This window comes from Notolepis coatsorum, assembly GCF_963971535.1.
Source record: "Notolepis coatsorum genome assembly, chromosome: 15".
Taxonomy (NCBI): domain Eukaryota; kingdom Metazoa; phylum Chordata; class Actinopteri; order Aulopiformes; family Paralepididae; genus Notolepis; species Notolepis coatsorum.
This window is the reverse complement of record NC_140179.1, coordinates 78,496,456-78,521,565: the sequence shown is the minus strand read 5'-3', so window position 1 is coordinate 78,521,565 and position 25,110 is coordinate 78,496,456. Positions and strand designations below refer to the sequence as shown.

Below are 25,110 nucleotides of genomic sequence, written 5' to 3'. Positions count from 1 at the left end.
AATAATATATATTTATCTTTTTTAAGATTTTATTTTTATTTTAAACTTATTATTATTATTATTATTTTTTTTTACACATGCAAAATAATAATACAAAAAAATATATATTTATCGATAATTTTGTCCCGATTTATCGATTCTTCCAAATGGCATATCGTCTCAGCCTTACACTTTGCTTTGTTTGAATGCAATTATTCATTGGTTTATTTGAATGCATTTGTTTTATGTATTGCTTTATTTGAATGCACAGTGCATTATGATACAAATATTACAGAGGTTCAGTATGCTTGTAAAGGGCATCTATATATCATATTGTAGCCTTTGTGTTAGTGTTACAAAGGGTCAGATTAAACCGAATATATATATTTATTGCTTGATATCCCTTGTATAATATTTGTATATCGTTTGATATCCCTTGTATATTATTTGTATATATACACGGAATATCCCTTTACCTGCGTACAAACCAGAGTAATATGCGCTCTCCTAATGGATACCCCCCCCAGGCTCCAGGCAGTCTCGTACTCAGACAGGTGCAGTGGGCGAGTTTGGGGCATGTTACAACATGCCTTTGGCAGTGCAGTGATTCAGGACCAAAGTGACCAGGTTGGGACTAGATTGTCACTTACGTATAAATACGGCGCAGGTGTAAACAGCAGTAGTTCATTCAGTTCGTTCATTACTAGTAAAGCCTTCACCACGAGACAACGTGCAGTGAAGTGGGCAACTTTGCCTCTGAATAGAGCCTTGAGAACCGCGTGCGAATAGATTGCTAAAGTGTCAGAGTTTAACGCAGTACCGTTGAGTTCGACTTATTCTAATGTGAAGTATAGTGCACAGGAGAATCTACACCGGTGACTGCAGAACCTTTTCTGGTTGGATTATATTGCTTTGGTACCGTGACTGCTGGAGCAGAGAACCGTCGACCCACTATCGTTTGGGATCTACCCCCCGTGAGGAGCATCACTCGAGCCCGCCTCTAGGAAGAGGCTGGCTGGCTGTCGTCCATGCTGTCGAGCATACTTGGATTACAACTGCTGCTTTGTCTGCCGATCAAGGGAGTACATGTACCGACTCCCGTAGCTGGAGCTTCTTTATTCCTCGTTGACCCAGACTTTGTACCCGAACATTCCTCTACCCTGCCGGCCTTACACCCGGAGGGAACCCCCCAGTGTCTCCAGCTGGTACTAGTGTGCCTTATGTAATTGCTATGCCACAGGTGGCGTCAGTTTAGACCCATCTTACTATTCTCATTGACTTACGCTCTTGACCTACTTTACGTGTGTTCTTCGCCTTACAAGTGCGAGTATAATTATCAATCTGTAACCTAACGTTGCTTGCTCTGATAATAATAAATACCCTCTAAATAGAACTTTATGTGTCATTGCCGTATTCTTGTGTGGGTGTTCACCATATATATTCATGTACTGTATGGCCAGTAATTAAAGTACATAACTAAGTAGTGGTTTAATATACCATACTCTCAATACAGTCAGGGAATTGTACCCCTCAGTTACAATTGGTCCTTCGAGCCGGAGGGTACCAGTGTAATATTTAATATAATATTGATATTAACCATGGCCAGCGGTGAACACTCCCCAAGCGGCTCTCCCAAGCTAGAACGCCCGCAGCGCAAACGTCAGCCACCTCCCTATCTGGAGGAATACGCTGTCGGTCTAATACCTAGCTTTAAACGGACGTTAAATGCGGATAAAGCGGATAGTCAAAGCATGTCAAATCCTATCGACCAAGCGACCCGACCAGTAGAGACCCCAGTGGATTCAGACCAAACTGACTCGGCTCACGGGGGGACCAGGTGGGACATGACCAGACTATACCTCCAGACAACGTCACCGGGAGAGTCCCCGGAGAGCTCCAGGATAAAGAAAGCGCTCCGGGGACAGAACCCGACACACAACCAAGAGAAGAGAAACGCGCCCAGGAGATGGACCTCGGAGCGCGCCAGGAGAACAGATCTCCAACAAGCCCTGTCAGAAGCCGATCACCTCCGTCAGTGTCATCCCCCAGCGAGGCGGACCAGATGCTGGCGCAGGCCTTCATCGCCACTCTGACAGCCTCCACCGAACGCGATCGACTTCAAGCAAAGACCATGGAAAGAGAGCGCCTCCAGGCTCAACAGACGAGCGAGCGCGAACAATCTGCAGACCAACGAGAGCGCCTTCACGCGCAACTCCAAGCGCAAGCCCTTAGTGAACGCGAACACTCTGCAACCGAGCGAGAGCGCTTCCAGGCGCAACAAAGGAGTGAAGACGACCGCATAAGACTGGAGACCAGACGCCTTCAGACGGAAGAGAACATTGAAAGAGGCCGCGCCGATGCACAGCGCGCCGCCGCCAATGCACAGCGCGACGCCGCCCATGCCAGCGCCGATGCACAGTTACAGTTAGGCTACACCATTTTCAATTCATCATGACATTTATGACATACACGACATACAGATATACAGTACTGTTACATCCAGACATTTATGACATAAAAGATATACAAATATACTGTACTGTTTAAGAGACGGAGATCCTAAAAGAAAATATATACATAGTTACATACTGTATATACATTCGAGGGGGAAGAAACTGTACATTGGAGGGGGTTGGGTGGGTGGGTGGGGGTTTGGACATTTACCGGGTCCAGTTTTGAATTGCAGCCTCCCGTGAGCGGTTTTGAAGGAGGGTAGGGATTCACATTATTTTACGGCTGTGGGTAGGGCGTTCCACATTGTTGTGGCATAATTGCAAAACGTGTTTAGTCCCTGACTATTCACCGACCTTTGGGAAGTATTTCGACATGTACATGGGTATCTTAGTGGTGTAGTGTATCTTGTAGACCAGGCCCATTGCAAGTTACTGTACTCTGTCGTCTACTCTAAGCCACCCTAGGTTGTCAAAATAGGCAGGGGTGAGGTGGGTTTTAGGAGTAAGGTCAAGCAGTAAATCAAATCAAATCAAATTTATTTGTAAGGCCCGACATTAACACACGTTAATGTCGCCATGGGCCGGACACGTCTTCTTTAAACAAGTTAAATAAATCAAGAACAAAACAAAAACACCATGAAGTCCAAAACATTTAAAATAAATTAATGCTACACTCCCAGACATACCCCACGCGAAGGTAAGGAAAAACTCACTAAAACCTAGCAATAGAAAGAAATGCACCACATGCAATGTGGAGGAGAGAAACCTTAGAAGGGCCGTTCATGGGCGGCTAGGTGACGCAGTGGGCAAGGCGCTCGCCACCAACGCAGGAGATGCTGGGTTCGAGCCCAGCTCTCGGCGTTGCTACCAGCTTGGCTGGTCGTTCATACTAATACAATTGGCAGTATTAGGGGGTGGGAAGCTGGTGGGTGGGGATCGGACGTTGTGGTGCGCCTGCCCTGCGCAGTAGAATCAGGAAGCGACGGGGGCGGCGTGTCCCCACGCAGACCCTCGCCGCTGAGAGATCGCGCTGTGCAGGTGAAAAGATGCGACGGCTGCCTCCTCGTGTACCGGAGGGGACACGTGATGCAAGGCTTCGTCCACATTGCAGCCGACCAGTGGGAGGCATGGTCTAGCAACATTCGAGACAGGGGAGGGAAGAATTGGATAATACGAAATTGGGGAAGGGAGAAAAATTGAAAATGGGGAGAAAAAGCTGATAAAAAAAAGAAGGGCCGTTCAAAGGGGGATCTCCCTTCTTAGATGTCGTTGATAATAATGTTGCAATAAAACAGGCGAAACAGTTGGTTATCATGCACTCATATGGGTAATGAAACACAGATAAGTGCATGCAATAGCAACTGAACATTTTGAAAGATTGAAAAATAGAGCTGATGGCGGATCTATTTGTTTAGAGCCACAGTGTGTTGTATTGTATTGTGGGGACGTAGTGTCTTGTCTTACATTTACTGAGCTTTAGTGCTGCGTCACCTCAGACAGGATGTGTAATATCCTTGGTGCAGTGCTGCGGCTGTAATAGCCAAGTCGTTTAGGTGAGACACACACGCACACACACACGCGTGCACGTGCACACGCACACACGCACACATACTCGTGCTCAATGACTCTATGTAACATCATCAACCCATCCATCTACACTCATTGCACACACATCCACATGCACACACTCACTTTAAACAAACACTCACCTAAACACTCACTTTAGACACTACATTATATTTATCTATTCTTTTTTTTTGACCAAATCTTTTTATTTTCCATTTTCAAACATGAAACGACACAACTCGCAACACAATAATAACAATAATACATCCAAGAACATAAACTAACACAACACTGATTAGACAAAAAGGTTGTCATCAAGTAAAAGTATACTAAATTAGATAAAATATATACTATACAAATTGCCTAGTGCCTACCGAATCCCCTTCACCTCCAGACCCGGCAACCGCTGGCCCCATCCCGGAGGACCCCCAGTCCGGCCCCCCCGCGAGCCAAAGCACCGCGCCTCTTTAGTGCCTCGACCCGCAGAGACCCCGAACCGCCCCCCCCCCCCCCCCCCCCCCCCCCCCCAAGCCAGAGCCCACGATCACCAGACCCAGACCAGAAGGGGGACAGAAAATATACATAGGGTCAACATTGAATGAAAAATAATAAATAAAACAAAAATACAAAAAATATCATAACCTCCAACATACATGAAAATCCGCTCGTGATAGCCTAATATTTTCCCATACCGCATCCCAATCAAAATCTATATCCAACTCAGGGATATCCTTTCTCCAAATCATATCTAAGGGTAGGTCTTTATATGAGGACGTAAGTAAGTGCCAATAAAAGTCAGAGACGAAGCCTCTCGATGTCTCTCTGTCATAGAAGAATTTGTAAAACCGGTGTCGTTCTAGTGGAGCGTCCCATGGGACTCCGTGAGCCTTTAGAGCTGCCCTCATTTGTAAATAAAAGAAAAAGGAGCTACCGGGGAGATCAAATTCGTTGGATAGGTCCTGAAAAGACCGGATACCAGAGTCGTTGAAAATATCCCTCAATATATGGATACCTTTCCCCTCCCATCTGGGGAATCCAATGGGTCGTTGTCCAATAAGGAGCAAATTGTTGTTGAACATTTATGGCGGTTAGTGCGAGTTCTCTGGGTGTCACGCCAAATCTGGATCACATCAGAGGGCCAAATCGTAATTTGCATTGTTTAATTGAGATGTTGGTATACACGACATCTTGAAGTCTGTGTGGGGACACCATCTCCTCCTCCAATGGACGCCAGGAAACAGCCGCTTGAGCGTCAAACCAAGTGATAAGAGGTCTTAGAGAGTATGCTTGGAAATGCCAAACCCCCGTCCAATTTACTCCTCTGTGCAGTGGTTCTCTTTAAGCATGGGCGTTTGTTATTCCAGACGAATTTATATGCAGCAGAGTGCAGTTTTTGCCAGTAACCAACAGGAGGAGACAACGGAAGCATGGATCTGATAAAATTAATTCTAGGTAAGACATTCATCTTAATTATTGAGGCGCAGGCCTGTAATGAGTTCTTTAATTTGCACCACCTGTCAAAATCCTTCGTAATCCTGTCACCCAAGCTGGAGTAGTTATACTTTACTGTCTGGTTAACAGTCGGGAATATTTCAATCCCAAGGCATTTAAAGTGATCTACCATGAGAATATTTGCTGGAAGGAGGGTTGCCTTCGCAGCCTCGTTGAGTGGAAGGAAGGCTGATTTTTGCCAGTTGATCTTAAATCCAGATAGGCTGCCAAAGTCATCTATTACTTGGAGAAGGTAGGGCAGAGAGACGGCTGGGTTCTGCATAAATAGGAGTACAGTACATCATCCGCGTATAAGCTGATATGGTGATGTGTGCCCTTAATTGACACAGGGGATATAACCCGGGATTGCCTTATGTAGCCGCCTATTCTCAGTCCTTGCCCCACAATGGTGGAATGAACTACCCATCCCAGTTAGGACAGCCGAAACACGTCCAATCTTTCGCCGTCGACTAAAGACTCACTTCTTCAACCACTATCTGAAATGATTAAAAAAAAAAAAAGAAAAAGAAAAAAAAAAAAAAATCTAACCCTGACTAACCTTACTGTCATGCACTTGTCCTAATAAACTAACCTACACTGTAACACGCAACACTTGATGAACATTGTTACTCAGCTGATAGAGTTGTACCCTTCTTGCTGTCTTGTCGTACAGAACTTGTAAGTCGCTTTGGATAAAAGCGTCAGCTAAATGACTAAATGTAAATGTAAATGTAAATGTACTGCGCTAGGGGTTCGAGTGAAAGAGCAAAGAGTCCTGGGCTAAGAGGACAACCCTGTCTAGAAGAGCGCGAAACAGCGAATAGTGGTGAGCAAAGCTTCCCTGTCAAGATCATGGCAGATGGGCCTGTGTAGAGAACTTAGATCATGTGAATGAAACCCTCCCCCAATCCCATCCTTCCTAGTACTGCCCATAAATACGACCACTTCAGTCTGTCAAAGGCCTTCATCGCGTCTAAGGACATGACGGCCGTAGGGGTTGCAACATCCTTACTGGCGTCAATCACGTGTAGTAACCGTCTGATATTATCCGTGACCAGTCGGCCTCTTATAAAGCCAGTCTGATCGGGGTTAACCAGAAACGTCATATGCTTTTGAAGTCGGATGGCTAGCACCTTAGCATATAGCTGGAGATCGGCTCCGAGGAGACTTAAGGGTCTATAGCTGCCACATTCAGTGGGGTCCTTATCTTTCTTCAGTAGAACAGATATAAGTGCCATATTGACATCCCTTGAGAAATTGCCCTCCTCGACTGAGTGTAAAATCATTGAAAGTAATAAGGGACCAAGTATATCCCAAAACGCTGTATAGAGTTCCGGTGGAATGCCGTTCCAACCAGGAGCCTTGCCCCGCTGCATGTCCGCAATTGCTTCCCTGAGTTCATCTAGTGTGATAGGTTCAGCTAACCGCTTTGCGTCCTCCTCTGAGATTTGTGGTAGGTTAATTTGACTAAGATAGTTCTCCAGCTTGGCGTGATCAAAGACCACTTCCGACTCGTACAGGTTGGAATAAAATGAGCTAAATGTATCATTGATTTTGTTGGGGTTGGTGGTTATCTCCCCCTGTTGGTTCTTAATGGCAGGGATATCCGCAAATTGATCGCTGGCCCGTATCCTCATAGCCAGTAGGTGACTTGGTCTAGAGCCATGAAAGTAATAGTGTCTTGTCTTGTTCTGTGCATTTGAAATTCAGACTGTTGTCTTAAAATGGAGTTTATCTCATTTTTCACCACTTTAATTTGGAGCTCCAGTCGGTTAGAATATTTGCGCTGCATAGAAGACATCATTGTTTTATGCAGCTCTTCCAATTCCACTAACTTGGAGAGACGCCCCTTGCGGAGATTGGAAGCAAATAGCGTGGTATTACTCCTAATAAACCCCTTAACCGCATTCCACAAAGTTCTGGGGTCCTGTACCGATCCAGCATTAAACTGCACGAATTCAATGAGCTTCTCCTTAAATTGTAGATTAAATCCCTCGTTCTTCAGCAGTGTTGAGTTAAAGCGCCATCTAGGGGGCACGAGACGTCATTTTGCTGAGTGAACCCTTAAGGAGGATGTATTTGTGGTCTGACAGTGCAATGGGCTTCAAGTCAACGTCAAAACTATCAAATAGCCTAGGGGAGGAGAAGACATCAATTCTGGAGAAAGTTTTATGTCTCGCGGAGAAGAAAGAGTAGTCTCGCGAGGTTGGGTTGAGTAACCGCCACATATCCATAACCCCCGTGTCTTTAGACCAGCCACGTAGGGCAGCGGAAGCTTGCTTCTGATCGTGGGTTACAGCATCTCCGGATTTATCAATCAATGGATCCCACATGGCATTGAAATCAGCACCCACTATGAATGAGTACTCAGGTAGTTTCAGCATCTCTGTAGTGAGTGCAGTATAAAATTGTGCGTCATACACATTAGGGGCGTATGCAGCTATAAGAGCAATTTTCCTGTTAGTGTATTCCATTTTCGCTATAGTGATTCGTCCTTCAGCATCCGACCACACGTCTAATAGTTTAATATTCAGCTTCCGCTTAGTCACTATGGCTACTCCCCGGAATTTAGTGCTAAAAGAGGAGGAGCTTATATTATGATAAAATTTGTTTGCAAGTTTAGCACTGTCAGCCTTTAAAAGATGCGTTTCACTCAGCAAAGCCACATCGACCTCCTGTCTTTTCATCCATGTAAGTACACTTGTGCGCTTATGTTGAATATTAAGCCCCCCTGAATTCCAGATCAAGATGTTTAAGTTAGCCATAGTCCAACCAGGTTGCAGTATGATTGAACGTGATTCCCCTGAAGTAGAGCACCACAACATATACACAACCCCACGCTAAGGTCCTGTTGGGCGAGAGCAGACATACAATAGAGCGAGCAAATAGAAATAAAAAACAAAAAATCCTGTCGTCGTCGTCGTCCCCTCAAATATCTTGTCCGATGTCGATCAAACATCACCTGGCACTGTGACCGGGTCACAGCAACCAGGACCACATTATATAACTTTACCATTCTAACCAGAATTGTATATTGTAACTTAGGAAATTAGGAATAGTGGGAATCTCCCGTCTCTCAACAGAGAATATCAATCTATGTCTATATAGGCAATCTATGTCTATATAGAATTCAGTGCATAGAACATTATGCATACGATAAAGGCACATGAAACATAGTTCGTCCGAACTGAACTTGATTAAAGTGATGTACTCTTAACACATGTCGAAATAACACCATTGTGGAAAAAAACCCTGATCATTACCGTGCTGTCAACGTTGAGGCAGTGCAGCGTCGGCGACAGACTTGTATTCTGTTATGACAAGAAGGAGAGTTAAATGCACAACATTGTCCGCAGCGGTAGGATAGCCTCGACCTGTCGCCCGCATACAGTTCGTTGCAAAGGGGAACAACCCCCTCGAATGGACGGATCATAAGCATATTCACTCTGTTTGACTCTGAAGATTGTGATCTTCATCCCGCCCGGTTAGAGTTGAATAAAGACAATAAACAAACGTAACAATCCTCGCGCCGTTTACTGGATAGTTCAAGTGTTGGATGATAAAAAGGGCAAGAGATAAATAATAATGAAAAAACTGATAAGAGTATAGGGCGTCTGAATTACATTCAATTAGTCCGTAATCATGTTTGTGATTGAAACAGTACCGTATAGAGAAGCCAAGTATTACCGTCTTGAGGATTGAGGAAGCCGCGGTCGAACGTGTTTACCATAATACTGGGCCGGCTAGCTAGCCGGTGTGCTAACAGCACACGTGCAGTGGGGTCGATAGCTTGGTTAGCTTGTATGCTAGCCGCCCACATGTGGAATCAGCTTGGTTAGCTTGTATGCTAGCCGCCCACATGTGGAATCAGCTCCGCTCCTATAGGGTCGCTAGCCTGGATAGCTAGCATGTTAGCAGGCCACGCGTGAAGCCCGCCTCAGGTACCCGCACCAGCCCCTCATTGCCCGTCGCTCGGCGCATGCTCCACCGCGGCCTGTCCACTCCCCCCCCCGTCGGAGCGACCATGCCGCTTCTTCGAATGTAGTCCTCCGCCTCGGATGGTGACTTGAATAGCCAGTTGCACGATTGATTGATTGATTGATTGAAAACTTTATTAACAGATTGCAGAATGGGTACAATACAGTACAGCTCAATACACACAATTGTTAAGGGGATGCAGACCAGAGAAAGACTTTCGTCTTGTTTACACCAGGGTCCCCCATTTTCAATTCATCAGGACATATATGACATACATGACATACAGATAGTCAGTACTGCTACATCTATACATTTATGACATACCAGATTTGCAAATACAGTACTGTTTGTGATACAGAAGGAGTCAAGAAAAGGGAGTATATACATTTGACGTAGAAACTGTACATTGGAGGAGGTTGGGTGGGGGGGGTTGGGTACACTGGGATATTGACAACCATACTGGGTAATTTACATTGGAGGTGGTTGGGGGGGGGGGGGGGCGGGGCACACTGTATAAACAAGCAAAACTGTACATTGAGGGGGGGGAGACTCTGTACAAACAAACAAAATTGTACATTGGACTATTGACAAAACCATACTAGGTAAATGACTGTACATTGGAGGGGGTTGGGTTAGGATATTTACAGGGGCCAGTGTTGAATTGCAGTCTCCCGTAGGTGTCTCTTGAGAGAGGTTTTGAAAGTGGGTAGTGATCCACATTCCTTTACAGCTTTGGGTAGGGCGTTCCACATTGATGTGGCATAATTGCGAAACGTGTTTAGTCCCTTATTTGAGCCGAATCTGGGTTTAACATGATTTGTGGAGCTCCCTCTGGTGTTGTGATCGTGGTATTCACTGACCTTTGGGAAGTATTTTGCCATGTACATGGGTACCTTGGTCGTGTAGTGTATCTTGTAGACCAGGCCCATTGCAAGTTGCTGTACTCTGTCATCTACTCTAAGCCATCCTAGGTTGTCAAAGTGGGCAGGGGTGAGGTGGGTTCTAGGAGTAAGGTCAAGCAGTAGTCTGACCAGTTTGTTTTGAGATGTTTGTAATTTTGTTTTTAGCGCCTTTGAGGTGCTTTGGTACCATGAGGTGCAAGCATAGTCGTAGTACCCCTGAATGAGTGCTCCTGCCAGAGTCTTCAGGGTATTCTTGTTTACCAGAGAGGAGATCCGGTACAAGAATCGAGTTCGTTGGTTGACTTTTTTTATTACATTGGATGCCATTTTGTCACAGGAGAGATTAGCCTCTAGGATGGAACCCAGGTAGGTAATTTCATCTTTCCTTGTGACAATATTGTCACCCACTGTAACTGAGAAGCCGTCGGTCTTGCTGAGTTTGTTATTTGAACCGAAGAGAATGGACTCTGTTTTGCCCATGTGTAATGATAGTTTGTTATCAGCGAGCCATATGCAGATTCTGCCTAGTTCCGAGCTGAGGGTTTTTTCAACCTGTAACTTGTTCTTGTCAGAGACCAGCAGGGCTGAGTCGTCCGCAAACAGGAACAAGTTGCAGTCACAAGCTGACGACATGTCATTTGCATAAATTAGGAACAGTAGCGGTCCTAGTATGCTTCCTTGTGGAACACCACAGCTCACTGTGAGAGGGGGGGATAGGGTACCGTTTACCTCCACCATCTGTTCCCTCCCCTCAAGGTAGGATTGCATCCAGCTCACTGATAGACTATCAAAACCAATTGCTTTTAGCTTGTCAATCAGAATGGAGTGATTGACCGTGTCAAAGGCCTTTTGTAGGTCCAGCATGACCATGCCGCAGTATTTGCCTGCGTCCACCTCTTGTTTGATGTGGTCATTCAAATAGAGAAGGCATGTGTCAGTGGAGTGGGATGTTCTGAAGCCAGATTGGAATTCGTAGATTAGATTTTTTTCCGCTAGGTACTTTTCGACCTGTTCGTAGACAATTTTTTCCATGACTTTCGAGATGGAGGTGAGAATAGAAACAGGGCGGTAGTTGCCTGGGTCTAATTTGCTGCCCTTTTTGTGCAGAGGGGTTACCCTCGCAATTTTGAAGTCCTTGGGGACGTGTCCCTGTTTTATGGAGAGGTTTATTATGTGTGTGATGATTGGGGTGATGGCGGCTGCTGAGTCTCTGAGGAATTTGGAGGGGATGTTGTCATGGCCAGTGGCCTTGTTAGGTTGGAGGGCGCTCAGTTTATTGAGTACCTCATCTGTTGTTACCATTTCCAGCTTGAAGTCGTCCTTGCGGACCCCTAGGTTTTTGTAGTAAGCTACTATGTGTTCTACCCCATAAAGCCCTGAGTGGGAGGGTAGTTTGTTTACCAGTGTTGTGGCTATGTTTGTGAAGAAAATGTTTAAGTAATTGGCTACATCCAGCTTGTCTGTGATGAGCGTGTTGTCCGTTTTTATGTTTATGTTTGAGAATCTGGTTTTAAGTTTTTTACTGCATCCTAGTTGATTATTGAGTAATTTCCAAAGTTCACGTGGTTTGTTTTTGTTTTCCTCAGTTTTGTCATTGATGAAATTCTTTTTTGCAGTTTTGATCATGGAGTTTACGTCGTTTCTTAGTCTGTTTCTTTCTAGTTTGAGTTCAGTCACGTGGGCTTGGAGTTCACTGCTCGTGCTTTTAGTAAGCTTTGACTGACTTTTACGAAACTCAGAGCATTTTTTGTCTCTGGTTTTCATAGCGGCCAGTATTTCGGAGTGCATCCACGGCTCAGCGCGATTTTTTACCCTGGTGGTTCTTAGGGGGGCCATGTCGTTTAGTATTGTTGAGAATTTGGTTTTGAAACCAAGCCATGTTTCTTCAACCAGTGTACCATTGAGTTCATCTGACCAGTCCAGGCTCTCCAGTTCAAGGTTAAAGGCCTCGCTAGAGTAGGTTTTGAGGTCTCTAGATGTGACTGTTTTGTGGTACCTCTCCCCATCCCGTCTTCACCTTTAGCGTTGCTGGGAATAGCAGATACACCTCCACAGCCCGCTCTCGTGCTAGGTCCATGGCGCCGGCGAATGCTCTTCGACGTTTAGCTGTGTAATCGCTAAAGTCAGCGGCGAATCTCAATGTACGGCCATTCACAACCGGAGGTTTCGGTCTGGCCTCTCTCAGTATATGCTGTCTCGTCTGGAATCTCAGGCAGCAGAAAATGAATGTGCAAGGGTTTGCACGTCCGCCCTTAACTGGGTAGCGGGTCTAAAGATCCTATGCTCTCTTTCGATCTCAGGGCGAGCTAGCTTTGGGAACCATTTTGGAATCATTTCCTCAAGGTACCTTATCGGCTCGTCATCCTCCGTTTCATCAGGCAGTCCATATATTCTCACATTACATCTCCTACCACGGTCCTCCAGATCTGCCGCCTTCATCTCACAATCACGTAGCCTGTCCTCCAAGTTTAATATTCCCGCAACGTTGGTCTCAGCCACCTCCATGACCGCGGACATATCTCCCTCCGCCATGGTTAATCGAGTGTCTATTACAGCCACCTCCTCTTGCAACGCATCCACCCTGCCCGCTAGCTTAGCCAAGATAGCGTCCGTTTCCTCTCGGAATATCAACCTGATGAGATCCCTATCCACGTCGTTCAGGGTTCCCAACTTGCTCTGCGTATTTTTAGACATAATTCTAACTTGTGGAAAATCAAATGGTATAAAAAATAAAACGTATTCAGGGATAATGTGGCTTGGTTGCCGAGCACCGGAAAATCAGCCAGCCATGCGCTGTGGAGCGGAACCGGAAGCCATATTTATCTATTTATTAAAGAGATTTGCACTACATTCATACCTCATTTGCACCTTGCCTTAAACAGGTTTTTGTACCTCATTGTCTGCATTTTTACTTCATTGTACTTGGGTTGTACATTGTACTTGAGTTTGTATATTGTATTGTGTATTGTATAGTGTTCCTCTTTTACTTACTTTTTTACTGTATGAAGCACATTCTCAGGGGCTCATATAGAACCAAGCATTTCAATGTAATGTACCTTATACGTGACAAATAAAAAACTAACTTGAAACAAACAAACACACACACTGACTGACTGATCTCAGAAGAACAAAGGAACTGAGGGGTGTGTGTGTGTGTGTGTGTGTGTGTGTGTGTGTGTATGTGTGTGTGAGAACAGAGGCCATGACACCAATAAGCACAAACGTCGACTGTAAACACGGCAATAAGCATAACATTGGACTGTATGAAATGCGTAGACAATTGGATGCTCATAAAAGTAATGCCTTCAGGGTGCGGCTGGGTAGCACAGTGGACTAAGCTCTCTCCTACCACCCTAACCCTACCACCACAGAGATTCTGGGTAGCGCAGTGGACTCGGCACTCTCCTACCACCACAGAGACTCTGGGTAGAGCAGTGGACTAAGCTCTCCTACCACCACAGAGACTCTGGGTAGTGCAGTGGACTAAGCTCTCTCCTACCAACCTAACCTTACCACCGCAGAGACTAGTATAGTATACATAGTATAGCTAGTAACAGCAAGTATAGCATTAGGGACATAGAAGTAAAAACTACATTGTATAGGAGTGTACATAGGACCCAATGCCTTGAAGTGATTTATTAACATGTCTATTTCATCATGTCTATTCTACTTATTTTTTATTACTATTTACTATTATTACTACTGTATTCTTGCACAATCGTAGCGGGCATGGCCAACCGCATCTCACTGTATGCCCCGGTATGTATGTGATGAATAAACTCTTGAATCTTGAATCTCTCTGGGAGTCCCCAGAATGGTTTGCTCCGAAAACACCTCTCAGGGAGTCCCCAGAATGGTTTGCTCCGAAAACACCTCTCAGGGAGTCCCCAGAATGGTTTGCTCCGAAAACACCAACAGTCCTGTGGTTATTGCTGCTGAACTGTTAGTGATTAGAGACCATGTCTGCATCACTTCCTCTCTCTATAGATTCACATCCCTTTTTTTTGTAGCAATCAAACCCGTCTGATTTAAAAAGGTCAGAATGATGAGGTAAAAATGTCTGCTAATCGTAGTTCTAGAATTCCAAAACAGAATTCTGAGGAAAGGGTTAAATAAATGCACCCCATACACCACCACCCCCCCTCTCTCTTTTTCACACACACGCACCCACGACGCACATATATTTTCACACCTGAATAAATCTCTCTTAATACAACGACTGGCATTTCACATATTAAGTGTTTCAGCAATGTCAAATTTTGATTTGTATTATTTTAGCTTTTACTCTAATTCAATTAGATTCATAAAACAAGTTTTTTTTAAGCATTACCTTTGGATTTACAATGTTTTCGAGGATCGGCTAGCTCCACTGGGGTAGAAACAACCACATTTGCATTAAGTCTGTAATCTCTTCTGGGATTAATGCTCTTTTAATTTGACTTGGCTCTGAATGAGAGCGAGGCCCCTCGCCGCAGGATGAACGGAGCCCTGCGGAGAGGAAAGCATGGATCCCTGCGGAGAGGAAGGCTTGGAGCCGGCGGTGATCTTTTAGACTTTGAGTCACTGCTATTTTGCCTTTTTATTCAATTCTCCTCAGTCTGTTGATCAATCGATTTGATTTGAAAAAATTCCATCAACAGGTGATTTGAATTTACGGTCTTGGGAAGACCGAAGCGCCATAAGGATTAGTATTGTGAGAACTCTGAAAGTTGACGCACTGATGAGTTTTTCTTTTCTTTTCTCAACAGATACCATGGACAAAGTTGAAGACCCACCCCATCTCTTTGGTACGTCTTGTGCAAATCTCCCCCCTTGCTCACACACTCAATTAATGTATATATATATATATTTAATGTATATATATATATTATCTATTTATTTATATATATAAAAAATATAGTTCACTTTGTTATATATATAACTTTCTTTATTGCAGGACAAATTGAATTAAACATTCCAGTTACAAACATTATACATTTTCCTTCTTTTTTTTCTTTTTTCTGCCCCATTCCTATCCCACATTCCCACCCCATCCCATCCCATCCAAGGAGGACAACAGCAAACACTTCTGCAATATACATAAATAAATAGAAAAAAAATCAGGAGAGAACAAAACTACCCTGACTGTGCAACACATCTATTACTGAGTTGTGTTTATAGCTTTTTATCCGATCAAATGAATTGATTTACACAATGTCATTGTAAAAGTTTAAATCAAAGGTTTAGTACAGCGATTGGCGTCGGCCCGAATGGCATCTTTTTAGGGTTTGGATGTTCGTTGCCGTTTATGAACTAAGCTCTGTACGTTTTCTCTCATAAAAACATGTTCAGAAATCAGGAATACCGTAGGCAGCGTTCTGACGTCATTTAATAACCTTTCACTGCCACACGACAGAAGGTTAACCCTTTACTATCACACAACCGACGGCCATGCTCCATCATTAGCATTAGCTCCGCGGATGCTAACCTTCTGTATTGTCACAGTGAAAGGGTTAACCGGCTGTCGTGTGGCAGTGAAAGGGTTAGTAACCGCTCACTGCATCCGCGGAGCTAATGATGCTAATGATGGAGCATCGCTGTCGCTTGTGTGATAGTAAAGGGCTAACCTTCTGTATTGTCACAGTGAAAGGGTTAACCGGCTGTCGTGTGGCAGTGAAAGGGTTAATAACCGCTCACTGCTTCTGCGTTAAACTCACCATTTAACTCTGAAATATATGATATAAGCGGATATAAAGCTATTGGGTTAATAGGGGTGTAAATATTTCACCCCACTTGGATTCGATTACGATTCTTCAGGCAACGATTCAATGCATCAGGAAATCTCTTGACCACGATTCTATTCAACCTTAGGATCGATGCATTGTTACACCCCTATGAGTTAAGTACCTTTTAGGAGTTCAACAGAGCAATTAGGGATGCCCCGATCGATCGGCCAGCGATCGGTATCGGCCGATAATCAGTATAAATATGAGATCGGTGAATTCCGATAATGCTTTATTTTCGCCGATCGTGAAAACCGATCGAAGACGCGCGGAAAACATGATCCAATTCTCAGCGGAGTTCTCACTCGCTGACTTCTCTCTCAGGCACACAGCTGCTGCTGCAGCTCACTGCCCCTCCTCATCCTCCCCCTCCCAGACTCCTCATGTCAACAAGCTCCGCCAATAGTCTGCATGAGCAGCTCCGTTAGCTAGGTAGCTAACGTTAGCTCACGTTAGCTCACTATTTAAACGAAATGACTCAGTAAACTAAATAGTTCACTTTAGTTTAATACATGATGCATTGTCTAACTGTATCTAGCTGGCTAGCTACTGATATCAACAAGCTCCGGCAATAGTCTGCATGAGCAGCTCCGTTAGCTAGGTAGCTAACGTTAGCTCACATTAGCTCACTATTTAAACGAAATGACTCAGTAAACTAAATAGTTCACTTTAGTTTAATACATGATGCATTGTCTAACGGTATCTAGCCGGCTAGCAGTAGCTACAGATAGCTCCTGATATCAATGTCTTATAACATAATTGACATTATTTGTTTTTGCAACTGTTGGCTAATTAGCTATCATGCTTCATAACAACACTGCGAACATCTTATACGTTTCAGACCCTGTTAGTCAGAGTATACACACAGACAGTCAGCATTTTGACTTGTTGCGTTGTGGCGATGTCTCGCAGATAATACAACTACAAGTATAATTAATATATATATTTTATAAAAAGATTATTATATATTTAATTTTTTTTTATCAAACCAAAAACCATCGGTATCGGCAGTGTATCGGCCGATATGGCTCATAGACGATCGGTGATCGGTATCGGTGGCAAAAAACTTGATCGGGGCATCCCTAAGAGCAATTGTTTACGTTTTATAACCCGGGTGAGTGTTTGTGTCCATGAGTCATGACCATGTAGCACCAGCTCGCCACAACTTGAGCGTCCGTCCGTATCGAAAGTCTAGGAAGTAGGCTCGAAGTAAGAAACGTGTTGTTGGCACAACTGGGAACCATTATTTCTTATCTGATTATCTGATTTCAACTTAACAAAGTTAGTGGTTAACGTTACGCCATAAAACCTTGTTTGTTTTCCTGGGTCGTCGCACACACACACACACACATGCGCGCATCCAGCTGTGGACGCGCATCAAGGTAAAAACACCCACGCCTCACAGTTGGAGCGAACACACCCACACACACATGGGTACGGTGGCTCACAAGGAACAAACTGTACCCTTTCAAGCTTTTCCATCGCGCAACATTTATCCACATTGTACACATTTGCATTTCCATCCAGGGTGCGTTTGCTTTATCAACCCGGGGCCCTGCTAGCGGGCGGGGCCATATTTAGACTGAAGCAAAGTCTGTCTATGCTTATGTGTTATCAGGTGAACTAACACCCAGTATTACATAACAGTGTGACAGTAAGTTGGACTTTGTAATGAAACAAATCAGGAGAGAACAAAACGACCCTGACTGTGTAACACATCTATTACTGAGTTGTGTTTATAGCTTTTTATCCGATCCAATTAATTGATTTACACAATGTCATTGTAAAAGTTTAAATCAAAGGTTTAGTACAGCGATTGGCGTCTTTGTGACCAGTTTTACTTGTGTATTTATTTGAGAATATTGACAGGGAGGACATATTAACCTTGGGACTTGGGTTTTTGTTTGATCTACTTCAGGACAAGGACACTACCTTTTTCAACCACTGTGCTACAGTGGCTGGTGAATTTGTAAATGTATCAAACACTTGAATATTTAATATTACAATGGAAAAGAGTCTGTCTATATGTTTGTGTGGAAGACTAGAATTATATTATCAACTTCCATGGCTGATTTATGATCATACAAATAAAACCCATATCCCAGTGCATGTTTAAAAAAAAATAAGAATTACTCTCAAACCACAAATTCTGTGACACGCTTTTTGGAACAAAATGCAGAATTTTCTTTTCCTTTTTTAAATTAGTTTTGACCTTTTCAGGTGTATATGTTTTTCAGTGTGTTTTCCCAGAATAGAATAATATAACCCTGCCTGAACTAACCAGTATTACATAACAGACAGTGTGACAGTAAGTTAGATAACATCGCATTTGGATCAAAACAAATCAGGAGAGGCCTAAACGACCCCGACTCCATTCTTTGCTTATTGGTCCTAAAGATGATGCTGTATGACTGTAGGGCTACACTGTACTGTCAGAGCAGCATCTGGTCCTAAAGATGATTTCATATGGCTCTAGTCCAGTGTCCACACACTTGGCCCCACACTGCCTGTTTATGCGTCTCTTTGTGGCTGGATTGTGACCAGATTCGTTTGGTCCCCTGCTCTTCCTTTCCATCTCGTCTACATTGCTCTCCTAATGTGCGTCATCATGGCTGGATTATGTCCCAAATATGTAGAATTGTGATTGTGCCATGTGAGCCTGACCACCTCGGGTCCACAACACGGGTCTTCGAGACCGCCCGACCTTTTTAATGCATCCTGCCGTGATCAGATGGTCTCAAAAAACCCTGCAATCTTTTCTTGACCCTCCTCCAAATCATAAACAGTTGCTCGGTGCTCCGTTGCATTAAAATGACGGGTGTGTAACCGTAGACTGTGCCTCTTTCAGACTCTGGACAAGGTGGTGATGGAGATGAGCACCTGTGACGAGCCCCGCCCACCCAATGGCCCGTCTCCCATAGCAACGGCCTCGGGGCAGAAGTGAGTTTCCTTCTTTACACTTTTCCCTCTGTGTCACACTCTTTGTTTCTTTCTCTTTTCCCTCGGTTTCACACTCTTTGTTTCTTTCTCTTTTCCCTCGGTTTCACACTCTTTGTTTCTTTCTCTTTTCCCTCGGTTTCACACTCTTTGTTTCTTTCCCTTTTCCCTCGGTTTCACACTCTTTGTTTCTTTCTCTTTTCCCTCGGTTTCACACTCTTTGTTTCTTTCTCTTTTCCCTCGGTTTCACACTCTTTGTTTCTTTCTCTTTTCCCTCGGTTTCACACTCTTTGTTTCTTTCCCTTTTCCCTCGGTTTCACACTCTTTGTTTCTTTCCCTTTTCCCTCGGTTTCACACTCTTTGTTTCTTTCCCTTTTCCCTCGGTTTCACACTTTGTTTCGTTCTCTGTCGTCTACCTCTCATTGTGCTGCAGTGAAGAATATCCACTGTGATGCTAATCACCCAGCCAGTCAATTACATTTAGTTCTGATTATCTCCCCATTAGGGGTGTAACGATCCTAATGTGATGATTCAACTGCATCGATTTGAAAGTGTTAGAATCGATTAGAATCTAAATTAAAAAGTGTTTATGTTTTTGTTTTGTTTTGTGTATTGTTTTTATTTACCTATAGTCCATTCATGCTGAGTGAATCAGTTCCCCCAGCCACATTTGTGTATTACATTTTTTTGGGGGAATTAACTGATTAATTAATCTAATCAAATCAAATCGAATGAAGAGATTTTATGATGCATTGAATCGTTGCCTGAAGAATCGTAATCGAATTTAATCGTTGTGAGGTTGCATCGTTATACCCCTACTCCCCATAGATCAATTGGACTCTTGCTTCGAAGAACCATATAACCATAGGTCTTAGCATATAACTTGCCTTTTTGGACAGCCCATGTATTTGCAGTTGTAAAGTCAACACAAAAAAGCATGTGAAGCATGTGAAAAAAAGCATGTGAACCTCTACAAAAAAACTGCCTTGCAATCTGTTGAAAAATGGCGGAGCTATGGACATTATACAAAAGTAACTGTACTTACAGTAGATTTCATTCACGGTCTTTGCTGCCCTGTATCGGGCGCCTGGTGGTACTAAATCCAGATTTAACTCTGCCACTGGAAAGAGGACATTTGGCCCCATCCATAGATGTATGACTTGGCCATAATAAGGTCATTTATAGACCTGCTATTCTATATTCATATTTCAAATAGCATGTGTCCGGATGGCAAAATTCTGTACTGTATCTACAAAAAACCCTCTAAATAATCATCTGCCCTTTATTCATTTGCTTAGATCTTTAGTACACTTGATCTCAAGAAGGTGCTGAATGAGCTCAGTGGCAATTTCTCCACATCTGGTCAATGTTAGCATGGTGTTATTCACTGTCAAAGATGGGAATTTCTTTTAAATAATTATTTATATTCTCCTTTGGTTCATTACAATTTACTCAAAGCATAGTAACAGAGACAATATCTCTGACACTGGGAATGTCCCTAGATGTCCCTAGATACCAAGACCAGGCAAATGGACCTTGTAGAAGTGGAGCAATATTCCATTTACTTGGGTATGTACTTTTAGGTGAATTTTCTGAAAATTTGACTAGGGCTTAAGAGGTTAACTTACCATTTTAGATAATAACGTTTGAAAACATTGTTCCTCTGAAAAACTTAAAACGGAGTTCTATGGTTCTTTGTCTGAGGTACTCGATTACCACAGATTGGTACCTCACCATAGATCAATAACTTGAAACTCACTTGTTGATAACTACCACTCATCTCCTGTCCCCATCTTTCTCTCTATAACTCCTCTCCCCGTAACCGATAAAGGACAGTCATCTAAAAAAAGAAATTAATTGAAAAGTATTTTTTTTAATTTTCATAAAATAATATTATTTTTTTAAATTATAAGTACCAGGTGTAATCAAACCATCAACCTCTTATTTTCAGAGCTGAAGTTCTGACTCTCTCCCTCTCTAACTCCCCCCTCTCTCTCCCCCCTCATCTCTCCCTCTCTAACTCCCCCTTCCATCTCTCCCTCTCTAACTCCCCCCTCCATCTCTCCCTCTCTAACTCCCCCCTCCATCTCTTCCTCTCTAACTCCCCCCTCCATCTCTCCCTCTTCCCCCTCTATCTCTCCCTCGCTAACTCCCCCTTCCATCTCACCCTCTCCCCCCTCCATCTCCCTCTAACACCCCCCTCCATCTCTCCCTCTCTAACTCCCCCCTCTCTCTCTCCCTCTTCCCCTCCATCTCCCTCTCCCCCTTCTATCTCTCCCTCTCTAACTCCCCCCTCCATCTCTCCCTCTTCCCCTCCACCTCTCTCTCCCTCTTCCCCTCCATCTCTCCCTCTCCCCTCTCTCTCTCTCCCCTCTCTCTATCTATCCCTCTTCCCCTCCATCTCTCCCTCTTCCCCTCTATCTCTCCCTCTTCCCCTCCATCTCTCCCTCTTCCCCTCCATCTCTCCCTCTTCCCTCCCTCTCCCCCCTCCATCCCTCTCTATCTCTCCCTCTTCCCCTCTATCTCTCCCTCTTACCCTCCATATCTCCCTCTTCCCATCCCTCTCTCCCTCTTCCCCTCCATCTCTCCCTCTTCCCCTCTATCTCTCCCTCTCTAACTCCCCCCCATCTCTCCCTCTTCCCCTCCATCTCTCCCTCTTCCCCTCTATCTCTCCCTCTCTAACTCCCCCCCATCTCTCCCTCTTCCCCTCTATCTCTCCCTCTTCGCCCTCTTTCTCTCCCTCTCTAACTCCCCCTCCATCTCTCCCTCTTCCCCTATATCTCTCCCTCTTCCCATCCATCTCTCCCTATTCCCCTCTATCTCTCCCTCTTCCCATCCATCTCTCCCTATTCCCCTATATCTCTCCCTCTTCCCATCCATCTCTCCCTCTTCCTCTCTATCTCTCCCTCTTCCCCTCCATCTCTCCCTCTTCCTCTCTATCTCTCCCTCTTCCCTCCATCTCTCCCTCTTCCTCTCTATCTCTCCCTCTTCCCCTCCATCTCTCCCTCTTCCTCTCTATCTCTCCCTCTTCCCCGCATCTCTCCCTCTTCCCCCCCATCTCTCCCTCTTCCCCCTCTATCTCTCCCTCTTCCCCTCTATCTCTCCCTCTTCCCCTGCTATCTCTCTCTCTAACTCTCCCCTCTCCCTCTTCTCCTCCATCTCTCCCTATTCCCCTCCATCTCTCCCTATTCCCCTCTATCTCTCCCTCTTCCATCTCTCTCCCTCTTCCCCTCTATCTCTCCCTCTTCCCTCTCTCTCCCTCTTCCCCCTCTATCTATCCCTCTTCCCCTCCATCTCTCCCTCTTCCCTCTCTCTCCCTCTTCCCCCTCTATCTATCCCTCTTCCCCTCTATCTCTCCCTCTTTCTCTCCCTCTTCGCCCTCTTTCTCTCCCTCTCTAACTCCCCCTCCATCTCTCCCTCTTCCCCTCTATCTCTCCCTCTCCCTCCCTCTCCCCCCTCTCTCTCCCCCTCCATCTCCCTCTCCCCCCTCTCTCCCCTCCACCCCTCTATCTCTCCCTCTTCCCCTCCATCTCTCCCTCTTCGCCCTCTTTCTCTCCCTCTCTAACCCCCCCCCATCTCTCCCTCTTGCCCTCTATCTCGCTCTTCCCTCTCTCTCCCTCCCTCTCTCTCCCCCCCTCCTCCCAGTGAGTATGGTTTTGCTGAGAAGGTTGTGGAGGGCATGTCTCTCTCCATCAACTCCATCGTGATCCGGATCAGTGCCAAGGCCTTCAACGCCTCCTTCGAGCTCAGCCAGCTGCAGGTCTACAGCGTCAACACCAGCTGGGCCGTCAGCGACCTGCGCCTCACCCGCATCCAGGACCCGCAGAGGGGGGAGGTCTGTGGGGGGGGGGGGACAGGACCTGCACAGAGGGGGGGGGGGGGACAGGACCCGCACAGGGGGAGGTCTGTGGGGGGGGCGGGGGGGAGACGGGACCCGCAGAGGGGGGAGGTCTGGGGGGGGAGACAGGACCCACAGAGGGGAGAGGTCTGTGGGGGGGGGGGGGACATTTAGCTCACCAGGGGAAAGCAACTGAGACCAATGTCTCCTTTTCATTGCTAACGTTACGGTCTATAGGGCTGGCCCATCACAAGATTCTTAGTTTTGACTGTATATGTTTTTCAGTACTAATTACAAATGATTATTTATGTATATCTACATATCATGTCAGTATGTATGTGATATGGCATCTTTTTTTAATGTATTTATCTTGTAATACAATCGTCATGGTGCTATTTCATTTAAGACTATTTTTGTTCAGCATGAGATGGTTATTGCTTATTGACAAGTCAAATAGAATCAATGTTCTGTGGTGAGGAAATGAACGGCGTGCTCCAACTGCTTTTCCTCATTTCTTGGCGTGTGATGCTCTAGCTCAGTGGTTCCCAAACTGTGATGCGCGCACCCCTTGTGGTGCGCGAGCGCCCTCTAGGTGGTGCGTGACATGAAAAGGCTAATGGTGGTCAATACAAAAAAAAAATATATATATATATATATATATATATATATATATTTTTTTTTACAATAAAATTTCATAAAAATCTTAGTCAAACCTTTAGTATTATGGATATTAAACATGCTGGCAGAGTACATGCATCCATGTTGTCGTGAACATTTTAATTAAATAAAGAAATTCCCTATCCATAGTCGCCGTGGGAAGAGATAAAATAAAAAATTAAATCTGTGCACAGAGACCAGCAACAATTTTTTCTAACAGAAACCCATTGGGGGGTGCGTCAGCTAGGTCGGGAGGTGACAGGGGGTGCACGGCCAAAAAAGTTTGGGAACCGCTGCTCTAGCTGGCAAGCAGGCCAAGAAGATGGTTAAAAAAACAGCATTTAAAAGTGAATTGTATCCTTCGAGTGACATCCTTGAAAATGAAAAATAGTGCTTATAGTGCTTGGAAAAGTCCTTGAATTTCATTTTGAGTTTGTTTTCACACAGTATCTCAAGTGTCTGTGAAAACCTGGCCTTCGCTCACTCAGAACTGTTCTCTTTTTTAATACATTCCAGACTCAACACTTTATATTGCCTCAGTTATTAGGGAGTTTGTATATTCGAGATGAAAACACAACAGGGCTCATCGTCGACGGGGTACCCCACAAATGGTCATAATAATAATAATAATAATAATAATAATAACTCTCTGTCCTCTCTCTCCCTGTGTCGGTCAGATCCTGACGTTTAAAGAGATCAGCTGGCAGATGATCCGCATAGAAGCGGACGCCATCCAGAACGCGGAGCACGAGACGCTGAGCGCCCCCATCCGCCTCATCACCAACCAGTCCAAGATCAGGGTCACCTTGAAGAGACGCGTAAGACACCCCTCACAGATGATACATACCAGGCCTGCCACCTTTACATACCAGGCCTGCCACCTTTACATACCAGGCCTGCCACCTTTTTATTGATGCTCAAAATTATTTCAAATCTCAGGACGGAACGGTCTATAAGGTGGAGGATAAAAATAGTTTTTACTACTGCAACCATCAGCTCTAGTCGACGTTGGAGGTCAAGCATGTGTGTGTGTTAATGCAAATTGGCAAAAAGGGGAGTGGCCTATTGCAAAAGGGCACATTAATTCCAAGTGGATTCACAGACTTGCACAAGAATTTGTGGAAAGGTTGGCCCCTGTGTGTGTGTGTGTGTGTGTGTGTCCTCTAGTGCAGTGGTTCTCAACTGGTCTAGCCTCGGGACCCAACATTTTCCTTAGTCATTAAGTCGCGACCCAACATTTTTAACCACTATGATTTATGTAAAAAAAAATATTTGCAGTAATACACAATCTTTCAAAACATGAAATAAACACAAAAAAGTGCAACAAACGTGCAACTATTGCTAAAAACCCAATGAAATAAAAGAATAATAAATAATATATGCTTCTTAGCAGATTTCTTAGCTTAACATAACAGACCTAAGTTTGGGGGAACTAATGGGATAACTGGGGTTGCAACAAAAGTGCAACTAGGGCTAAAAACCCAATGAAATTAAATAATAATAATAAATAATTATGCTTCTTAGCAGATTTCTTAGCTTAACATAAC

At 44.5% G+C, this 25,110-nt stretch overlaps 1 protein-coding gene across 1 annotated transcript in view; it reads left to right on the top strand.

Annotated features, from left to right (window-relative positions):
* Nucleotides 1-25,110, top strand: part of bltp3b (bridge-like lipid transfer protein family member 3B) — a 124,028-nt gene that overhangs the window by 32,920 nt on the left and 65,998 nt on the right. The window contains 4 exon segments of the mRNA XM_084331051.1: nt 15,118-15,156; nt 18,980-19,071; nt 22,714-22,903; nt 24,241-24,381. Coding sequence (XP_084187177.1) covers nt 15,118-15,156; nt 18,980-19,071; nt 22,714-22,903; nt 24,241-24,381 — 462 coding nt within the window.